This window comes from Anomaloglossus baeobatrachus (genome assembly GCF_048569485.1).
Source record: "Anomaloglossus baeobatrachus isolate aAnoBae1 chromosome 5 unlocalized genomic scaffold, aAnoBae1.hap1 SUPER_5_unloc_2, whole genome shotgun sequence".
Taxonomy (NCBI): domain Eukaryota; kingdom Metazoa; phylum Chordata; class Amphibia; order Anura; family Aromobatidae; genus Anomaloglossus; species Anomaloglossus baeobatrachus.
Window position 1 is genome coordinate 1,001,260 of NW_027441795.1, and position 10,719 is coordinate 1,011,978.

Sequence of the window (10,719 nt, forward strand, 5' to 3'; positions counted from 1 at the left end):
CTATTGGTTCGAGTTCGGTTTGTCGAACGTTCGCCGAACCGAACTCGAACGGGACCTCGGTTCGGCGAACCGAGCTCGAGCCGAACCGCGGCTGGTTCGCTCATCTCTATTAACGAGTACAATCCGTTCTAGGAGTGTGTTTGTTAACCAAGTTACTCGTCTAGCAAAGCAAGATTTCCCATATGAAATAATGCAAGCTCAGACAATTCGTCCCACAACTTGTTAAATCTCCCATCTTGGTCCCCTATTGTGCCATTCCACACACGTACAAACACCCACAAACACCCACACGAGAATCGTCGCAATGCTTACCCGACACACATCCTGCAGCGGCGAACTACAATAACCATGAGGCCAGCAATAGAACGCAAGGTAAGGTGAGCATAATATGTGTGTGTGCATGCGTGTTTGTGTGTGTTTGAGCGGACTGCAAAAGCGGTTTAGAGTGCGGTGGATGTACAGAACCGGAAGTGTGTGCAGTGAGTATTTTGCTCGTACGGAAAAGCTTGCTTGTAAACTGAGTTGTAAATTTACAGCAAGCTTTGCTCGTTAAACAATATACTCGCTAACTGGGTTACTCGTTAAGCGAGGTTCCACTGTATTCACAAGGGTAACAGGAAAAATGCACCATAAAATTTATTGTGCAATGTCTCCTGAGTATGCAGATATCTCATATGTGATGGAAATCAACTGTTTGGGAACACGGCAGGGCTCTGAAGGGAAGGAGCGCCATTTGACTGTAAAATTTGCTGAATCATTAGAAAACTCCATGTCGCGTTTGGAGAGCCCTTGAGATACCTCAACATTAGAGCTTCCCATATGTGACCCCATTCTGAAAACTAAACCCCTCAAGGATTTTATCCAGGGGTATATTGAGCATTTTGAACCCACAGGTACTTCACAGAATTTGATAACCTTAGCTCATAATATTGAAAATTTTCATTTTTTTAACAAAAATGTTGCTTCAGCACCAAATTTCTCACTTTTTCAAGAGGACACACCAAAAAGTGGACACCACAGTTTGTTATACAAATTTTTAAGAGCTCAGTGATACCCTACATGTGGCCAAAAAACCTCTGTTTGGACAAACAGGAGAGCTCGGAACAGAAGGAGCACTATGTGAATTTTAGAAAAGTTGAAATAAATTGCGGGCACCATGTCGCATTTGCAGGGCCCCTAAGGTACCAGAAACCCCTACAAGTGACCCCATTTTGGACACTAGACCACTCAAGAATTTTATTCAAGGGTATAGTGAGCAGGTAGTTCACAAAAATGTTGCTGTAGTGCCAAATTTCTCACTTTTAGGCTGTGTCCCCACGATTCGTTGACACTGCATCTAGGACGCAGTGTCAGCCATTTTGTGCAGATGCCAGTGTTGTCCACACGAGAATGCAGCTGCCCGTGCTCACGATCCGGGTTCAGGCCACTGCGGACTTTATTCTCCCTGCGAAAAACATTCTCATCTCCACAGCATAAACTGACATCCTGCGTCTCAGGAAGCCGCACCGCTGGTTGGTTTATGCTGCAGAGAAAAGGAGCACAGTGGGCAGGAGATTTCTAAACATCCCGCCACTGCGCTTGTACTGCACATCATCGCAGTCAAAACACTCTGCGTCCAAACCGCTGCAAATCCTGATCGTGGGCACATAGCCTAATAAGCTAGGATGGAAGGATGGATGGATGGATGGCTGGCTAGATAAATAGATGCCAAACACATATATAATGTCCCACCCCACTTCATATTCTAAGCTGGCACCCTTTAGTAACTTTCATGTGGCACTAAATGGTGTTTAACCTTGTATTTAGCCCCCCCAAAAAACAAAAAAACAAAAAAAAAAACAGCTAGGGTAAAGCAGAAAGCTGCAGACAAGAGCTGGCAGCTTCACCTTGGCTGGTAATCCAAAATGGAGGTGTCTCCATGCTGTTTGTTTTTAATTCTTTATAAATAATTAAAAAAAGTGGGGTCCCCCCCAAATTAAATTACCAGCCAAACTAAAGTGTACAGCTGTGGTCTGGTATTCTCAGGGTGGAAATAACCATGGTTATTTGGCCCTTCCCAGCCTAAAAATAGCAGGCCACAGCAGCCCAGAAGTGGCGCATCCGTTAGATGCGCTAATCCTGGCGCTTCGCACGGCTCTTCCAGTTGCCCTGGTGTGGTGCCAAATGGGGTAATAAATGGGGTTGTTGGGGTTAGGGTTAATCATGTCATGGCGTCTTTCAGATACCTGACATCACAACTTAGTCAGTAGTAAAACAAAAGATTCTCTTACATTCCCTCCTTCATCAATTTCTTGAAAAGAAAACAAAATCCAGTCCGCCGTAATCCATTTTGGAGGTCCTATGACAACTCTGGGGGGCACACTCAGAGAACGTATCCCCATTTTCTGGAAGTGCAAACCCTCCATGTGAAGAGTGTGGTTGCAGAAATGCTGCACTCACACTCCCCGGGTCCAAAGCACGGCAGTGTGAGCTGCAGTAAGTTCAGTGTCACTACTAGCAGCGAGACGGCTGAGAGCAGCTCTGCGCATGTGGCCAGGATCTTCTGAGAAGGAAGAGGAGGGATCGTGGGGGATCGTCACTGCAGGAGGTAACAGGAGACCGAGGATTGACAAGGGGTGAGCTGGCTGGACCTGAGGAGAACTTTGATGTCACATCTAACATGTCAGATGCGACAAAACTCAGAGGAGGAGGATAAGCGCAGCGTGCGCGCCGGACATTTTAGATAATGTGGGACTGGGGGGGGGCACTTTGGCCACATCGGGGAACCGGGGGAGGAGATTTATCTCCCATCTAACATGATTGATTATGCCAGGTGGGAGATAAATCATTTTTTTCGGCCTGAATATTGATCTCCAGGGTCTTAGCTACCCTCGGTAGCTGAAACCACGGAGATTTCGCGATGCTGGGGGGCGGTAAACACTTTATTTCTTGCCGCCGTTTTAAAACGGCAGATCAGAATAAGTACTTTTTTCTGCCACCATTTTAATCCGTAAGGCTGTCATAAAGGGGTTAAAGATCTGGGAAAATCTTTTTCCTTGTTCGGATATTCAAGTAAATTTTGCATCTTTTCTCGTGATTTCCTCGGCTTCATTTTCATGTTACTGTCATCGTCTTTATTGTTTTTGCTTTCATGATGAGGCTGAAGTCTTGTTTCTTATTCGGCAATTTTTTATATTTTTTAACGGTTTTCAGCAACAAAAATAAAAAATTACAACAATATAATCCCCTGCAGTGCGGAGCCCGGATGTGAATACACTGAAAAGCAACAAAAATGATAAAACTGGCACAAAAATGGGCATCAAAGTGGCACTGAAGGGCATTGTGGAAAGGGTTAAATGGCCTTGGGCCACTGATCTGTATAGGTAAAACCATAATAATGTGAGAATAGACTGAAATCAGAGAACAATGGCGACTTTCCCTTTGTGATTACTAATTAATGCCAGAAACCCATTTACATCAGCCGGAAGAGAACTTTACAGAACACCAGTTACTTATTCACGTCTGTAAAATTGGCGATTTGCTCACTTTGCTGCCAGTTCTGATGCCCAGAACCCATTTGGGCCGGGCTGGAGTGACCTGAATCTGATGCGAGACATCACTATATAATGGAGGTGTCAGATTAGTGACCCAAGGTCATTTAACCTTTTACATAACACCCTTCGGTGCCCACTTTGATGCCCATTTTTCTTCCAGTTTTATCATTTTTGTTGCTGCTGTTAAGTGTATTCACATCCGGGCTCTGCGCTGTATTGTACTTTATTATTGGGATTTTTTTTATGTTTGTTGTTAAACCTGTAAAAAGAAAAACAGAAAAAAAATCCAAATAAGAAACAACTTCAGCCCCGAATAAGAAACTGGGCCAATAAGAAACCAACTTCAGCATCGAGTTTTTATTGCTGATGTCGAGCGATACTGGTGGGAAAATAAGGGAAATGTCTGTTATTACCACATATATACCCTGCCCCCCGCAGTGACTGACAGCCGCTCAGCATTAGAACCTGCTGTCAGTCAGTGGTGAGAGCGCGTATACAACCACTGATCACTGTATACTGAGCGGTGACTAAACCTCATCGGGGCCATGCCTATGACTGAAAGCCGGACACTGTCATATTATATGTTTATGACCACGTGTAAATATTTCTTAGCTATTTTGTAGCACTTATTATTTTGTATATATGGCTGATTTTTACCTGGTCGACGCTAATAACAGAGATTCGGATTCACAGTGGTATTTTCCTACATTTCACATATTCCAAGGTCAGTTCCGTATTTAAGTATTTTTAATTTACTTCTTAGCAGTGACCACATGTCCTCTGTGTATGGGGAGGAAGCACGGTCAGCTCTTTCTACCTTGAAAATAAGCCCTAGTAGAATTCTTAGGGCTTTTTTGACTATACTGTAATTACAATACAAGCCCTACTCTAAAAATAAGCCCTAGTTGCGTTTCCATAGGGAAGTGTCCAAGCATCTAAAAAAGTTAAAGAATACAGCAGGACTCATTAAAGAAAGCAGACATCCCCAAAAGAAAGCAGACCGATCCCCCCTCAAAACAAAAATCGAACTTACCAGACCCCAAACAATTACAGTTTGTAAGTACCGATGGTGTCTGGGCTCTCACACAGAGATCTGTCAATGTCAGGTCCCTTGCCGTTCCAGCTGCATTGTACTGCATAGCTGTGTATACAGTTACAGAGAAGGCAGAGGCAGTAATAAACCGTTGAAGCTTTTTGTAGAGATGGACGGATTTCCTCTCCGTTGCTACATGTTTGCGTATAGATGCTCTGCTATGTAATGACATTGTAGAACATCACTGCAGAGTAGGAGTCAGAAGATGGTCTGGACCCCTTCACCTCCGGCCGATTTTTCGGGGGTTTTTATTGTATTTTTCGCTCCAATTCATCTGAGAGCCGTAACTTTTTTAATTTTCAGTCAATTTTGCCATGTGGGGCTTGATTTTTGCGGAACAAGTTGTACTCCTGAAACCATGAGTTTTACCATATAGTGTACTGGAAAACAGCAAAAAAATTCCAAATGCAGAAAAATTGCAAAAAAAACTGTGATTGCACGATTGTTTTTGAGATATTTTATTCTCTGTGTGTTCACTACATAGAAAATCTGATGTGTCGCTGTGATGCCTGAGGTCGGTACAAGGTTGTAGACATCAAATATGTATAGGTTTACTTTTATCTAATGGGTTAAAAAAATCAGAAGTTTGTCTAAAAAACTGGTGCACATTTTGTGCCATTTTCTACAACCCGTAGCGTTCTCATGATCTCTGGCTCAGTGACGGCTTATTTTTTGTGTCTCAAGCTGAAGTTTTTAATGGTACCGTTGTTTGCACAGATACTACAGTTTGATCGCCTGTTATCGCATTTTGTACAAAATTTACGACGACCAAAAAACGGAATTTTGGCATTTACCATTTTTTTGCCACTATGTCGTTTATTAATCAGATTAATTGGTTTTATATTTTGATAGATCGGACATTTCTGAATGCGGCGATTCCAAATGTTTGTATATTTTTAATTTTTTTAACCCTTTCATTGTCAATGAGGTGAAAGGAGCGTGATTTGAACTTATAGGTGTTTTTTTTAATTTTTGAAAACTTTTTTTTTTACTTTTTTTTATTTTACTAGTTCCCCTAGGGAGCTATAAGGATCAGCAGTCTGATTGCCCATTCATTTCTCCCAATCAGAGCACCATCGGTCATATCGGGAAAAATACTCATCTCCTGTATCCTGCAGTACTTGGCTGCTTGTTACAGGACCTAAGTCATGTGAGTTACAGGAGTCATCATATGACCCTGCACTCCCATCACAACCATCGGATCCACGTGATCAGGTCACGTGACTTCCGGTGGAGGCCTGTGAGTAAAGTTTTATGGCGATTGCGATTATACTGGGGCTGTCACAATTTGACAGCGCCATTTAAGAGGTTAACAGCCACAGGCAAATCGCGGATCTGCTCGTATCTGCTAGGCACACATCTCAGCTGTACAAATCAGCTGAGATGTGCGCCTATCTCCGCCGGCTGCCGGCAGCAGCAGGAGGGAATTAACACTATGACAGCAAGGACATAATTTTACTGCCCTCGGTCGTGAAGGGGTTAAAGTCTACGAGCTCCGAAACCAGTTTAGAATATCTAAACTTTGTTATTTACATAATTTTTCTAGTTTGGGAGTGAAATATAATGTGGGCACATTTTGTAATTGGGATAATTTTCACTATTTTGCTGCTTCATACAAGAAATGGGGGGTATCAGCGAGTGCACAGATCCGTACGCCATGTGTGGCCCCTCTTCTTCTGTTAGAAACAAGGAAACATCGAATCCTAATTCCATTGCCCTGTTCTTAACCGAAAAACTGGGAAATGTTTTGTTTTTGCTCTTTCGTATTTCCCTTCTCTTATTTCGGGAGCAATTACTCTTTTATTTTTCCGTTCACATTGCCGTATGAAGGATTGTTTTTTTTTATAAAGATAATGTGCTATTTTTATCGGTTGGTTTTACTACTTACATAGCACATTTCATGTTGAATTTTTTTTCCTACTCAAATGATATCTCGCCTCCCTCATCTCCATTAATTTTACATATCGGTTCATCTCCTTCCCATTCAGGTCCCTACAATATCAGATCCTCTCAGTGGAGATCTTCTGTATAAGAGAATTCTCCTGATTGCCCCGTGAAGGATGGATATGGACAGGGACAAGATGGCGGAGAGGATATTACACCTCACCCTAGAGATCCTCTTCCGGCTTACTGGAGAGGTGAGAGATTCTGATGACGTCACATTACATCATTCTTATCTATGGGAATAACAGATGGACAGAACTGGAGAGGTGAGGACTCTGGAAATGTCTGGAGTGAGATTTATTACTGTGTCTCTCCATAACCAGGATTACACAGTAGTGAAGAAGACCTCTAGTGAGCGCTGTCAGGCCCCTGTGTCTGAGGGATGGGGAAGACCCCTGAGCCCAATCACGGGGCCTCCACCTCACCCCCCGATACATGAGGACATCAATGACCAGAAGATCCTAGAACTCACCTACAAGATGATTGAGCTGCTGACTGGAGAGGTGACACTGCTGGGAATGCTGGGACATTATACAGTAACGCTATGAAGGGATCGGGGGTGACGGTATCATTGTATGTGTCAGGTTCCTATAAGGTGTCAGGACGTCACCGTCTATTTCTCCATGGAGGAGTGGGAGTATTTAGAAGGACACAAAGATCTGTACAAGGACGTCATGATGGAGGTTCCCCAGCCCCTCACATCACCAGGTAATAGACAGGACTAAATACACACGGCCTATAATTATCTGTATGTAAGGAATGAATTCAGTCCCTGTATGTGTCTCCTCCAGGTCTATCCAGTAAGAGGACAACACCAGAGAGATGTCCCCATCCTCTTCTCCCACAGGACTGTAACCAAGAAAATCCCGATGTTCCTCAGGATGTGTTTCCTCCAGCTCTATCCGGTAAGAGATTTCTACTCATGTACTTTCTGCACTAATTTTGTGTTTATATTTTTAGACTTTCTGCGCTGGGTTTTTTCAGCTGTATTTTCTTTGCTTCTGCTTCTTCTGCTGTTTGTTTCTATTGCCTTCTCTATGTCGTTATGAAGGCAACTCAAAGATCTGCAGAGGGTTCATGAATACCCTGATTCCCTAAAAATAAACCTTAGTTACAGTCAGGGCCAGTGTTGGGAGGAGTCAAACTGTGCAGTTTCTCAGGAGCCCCACTTTCTTAAGGACCTCATCAGTTGTATTCGGAAATTGATTGTTTAAGGACCTTTGATGAAGTCATGTGACATGATGTAACCAAAGGTCTCTTAATTGCAGGAGTCTAAAATAATTGAACAGAAGACAGGCTAGCATGCTGGACTGGCATAAGGGAAAAGGGAGAGCAAGCTGGGCAATTTCACAAGGCTCCCATTCTCCTAGTGGCCCCAGTGTTTATATGCCGTTTATAGGACTGCTTAAGAACCTTTTTGACATCACGTCATGTGATGATTAGGTGTTGTGATACAAACTAGTGGTTGTTGTGCATTATTGCTGTGAGCAGTTGTGGTGTTAACTCTTGTTATCTTTTTGTTTCTGCCTTCCTGCTCTTGCTTTTCTCATAGTCTCTCACTGTTTGTCTGTGAGTTTGCAGTGTGTCTGAATTTTGGTTTTCCCGTCTGTCTTAATATGTATTTCCATCATACTCCTGCTCCTTCCTTCCACATTCAGGGGTAAGCCAGAGGTTAGGGATAGCCCATGGTTTCCTAGCATGAGGGAAAGTATAGGATCTCCCTGTCCCTCATTATCCTGCAGTCACATTATGACAATCAATCAGATTATTTACTGTAGCACATTCCAAAGAACTGGTGCTAGGAGTGGGAGATACGAATTAACGAATATGTAACTCTTAGGTCTTAAAATTGGAAAACAGATTGAGAATAATTTGTTTCCTAATTTAATTTCTGATGTTCTGGTTTAAAAAATAAATGTAGTTTCAAAATTATATCATTAAAAAATAATAACATTGTGTTTATTTTTAGCCGATGACTATATCAGGAGTTCAGATGGAAATCTAATATCTTCAGAATTTAAAACAGATGATCAAACTATCACACATGATACATATGAAGAGCATGCTGTTGTGCCAGATATACCTCCAGTCCTTCCTCGGAAAGCTTTATCATCTGATCTTTTCAAACAAGTCCAAAATTATGATTTATCACAGAATTGTAAACAAAATAAAAGTTACAGAAAGGATGTGGAACAGGAAACCGCTCCTACAAGGGAGAAACCATTTTCATGTTCAGAGTGTGGGAAATGTTTTATTCGGAAATCAGCCCTTGTTACACATCAGAAAAATCACACAGGGGAGAAGCCATTTTCATGTTCAGAATGTGGGAAATGTTTTATTCAGAAATCAGACCTTGTTAGACATCAGAAAAATCACACAGGGGAGAAGCGATTTTCATGTTCAGAATGTGGGAAATGTTTTATTCGGAAATCAGACCTTGTTAGACATCAGAAAAATCACACAGGGGAGAAGCGTTTTTCATGTTCAGAATGTGGGAAATGTTTTATTCGGAAATCAGCCCTTGTTACACATCAGAAAAATCACACAGGGGAGAAGCCATTTTCATGTTCAGAATGTGGGAAATGTTTTATTCAGAAATCAGACCTTGTTAGACATCAGAAAAATCACACAGGGGAGAAGCCATTTTCATGTTCAGAGTGTGGGAAATGTTTTATTTGGAAATCAGATCTTGTTGAGCATCAAAGAATTCACACAGGGGAGAGGCCATTTTCATGTTCAGAATGTGGGAAATGTTTTATTCAGAAATCAGACTTTTTTAGACATCAGAAAAATCACACAGGGGAGAAGCGATTTTCATGTTCAGAATGTGGGAAATGTTTTATTCGGAAATCAGACCTTGTTAGACATCAGAAAAATCACACAGGGGAGAAGCGTTTTTCATGTTCAGAATGTGGGAAATGTTTTATTCAGAAATCAGACCTTGTTAGACATCAGAAAAATCACACAGGGGAGAAGCCATTTTCATGTTCAGAGTGTGGGAAATGTTTTATTCGAAAATCAGATCTTGTTCAGCATCAAAGAATTCACACAGGGGAGAGGCCATTTTCATGTTCAGAATGTGGGAAGTGTTTTATTCAGAAATCACATCTTCTTAGTCATCAAAGATCTCACACAGGGAAGAAGCCATTTTTATGTTATGAATGTGGAAAATGTTATTCTTATAAATCAGATCTTATTAAACATGTGAAGGAGCCACACAGGGAAGGAACCTGTTTCATGTTGTGAATAATTGAAATGTTTAACTGTTAAATCAAGTCTTGCTACCCATCAGAAAATGCTCAAGTAAGAATTGGTGAGGGAAAGAACCATTTTCTCTCTTTTTAAACTTATCGTATTTTTCAAACCATAAGAATGTGGTCATGACGCACTGTTATGGGGGATCTGCTGCTGACACTGTTACGAGGTAATATCCCACAGTTTCTAGTGCAATGTGTTAGATGACTTTCCCTTTAAATAGTGCTTATCACAAATTTGTGGCTGCCTTTATTATTTACTAAAACAGTGAAGAGCCGCAGATTAGTGATTTTTTTAAATATAATCCAGTACCAAAACTTTTTGAAGTGTCCCTAATGTCCGCCAAAAGGAACTTCCAGGTTGTGAGATCCCACAACCCTCAGTAATCATTCACAGTGGAAGAGTGAGCTCTATGACTCCATGCAAAGTATGTGGCAGTGCTGCATTAGTTCAGAGAGCAATTTCTCGTGCTTAGAGAGCAGCTGCAGAGATCTGTGGGATCCCGCTCTGCATACTAAGATCCCACAAAATGCAGCCCCAGATTGGATATAGGAAGTCTTAAGTATCACATTGGATATAATTGCATTTCAAATCTTGTTTTGTTAATAAATGCTTGTAAATGTATATTCTTCATGCCTGTCTTTCTCTATTGTTTAGAAGTGATGATTTTGCCTTAGAACCTCTGGAGTTGAGGCAGAGCTGTAGGCATTTAGCACAAAAATAGTGAGGGGATGTCACAGAGTTGTCGTGGCCGGCAGAGAATCCAATGGCAGATGTGTTGGAAAATCCCAGAGATTTGCAGAACTTGTTAACTGACAGTTCTCTGTTTCTGCAGCAGCAGACTGTATGACTCTGGGAAACTGTCAGTTTTTGCTCTGTTGCAAGCCTCTGACT

At 41.8% G+C, this 10,719-nt stretch overlaps 1 protein-coding gene across 1 annotated transcript in view; it reads left to right on the forward strand.

Moving 5' to 3' along the window:
* Positions 1-10,390, forward strand: part of LOC142258960 (uncharacterized) — a 155,909-nt gene extending 145,519 nt beyond the window's left edge. The window contains 1 exon segment of the mRNA XM_075331509.1: positions 8,807-10,390. Within this exon segment, the coding sequence (XP_075187624.1) occupies positions 8,807-9,816 (1,010 nt within the window). The 3' untranslated portion in view covers positions 9,817-10,390.
* The last annotated feature ends 329 nt before the right edge of the window (positions 10,391-10,719 follow it).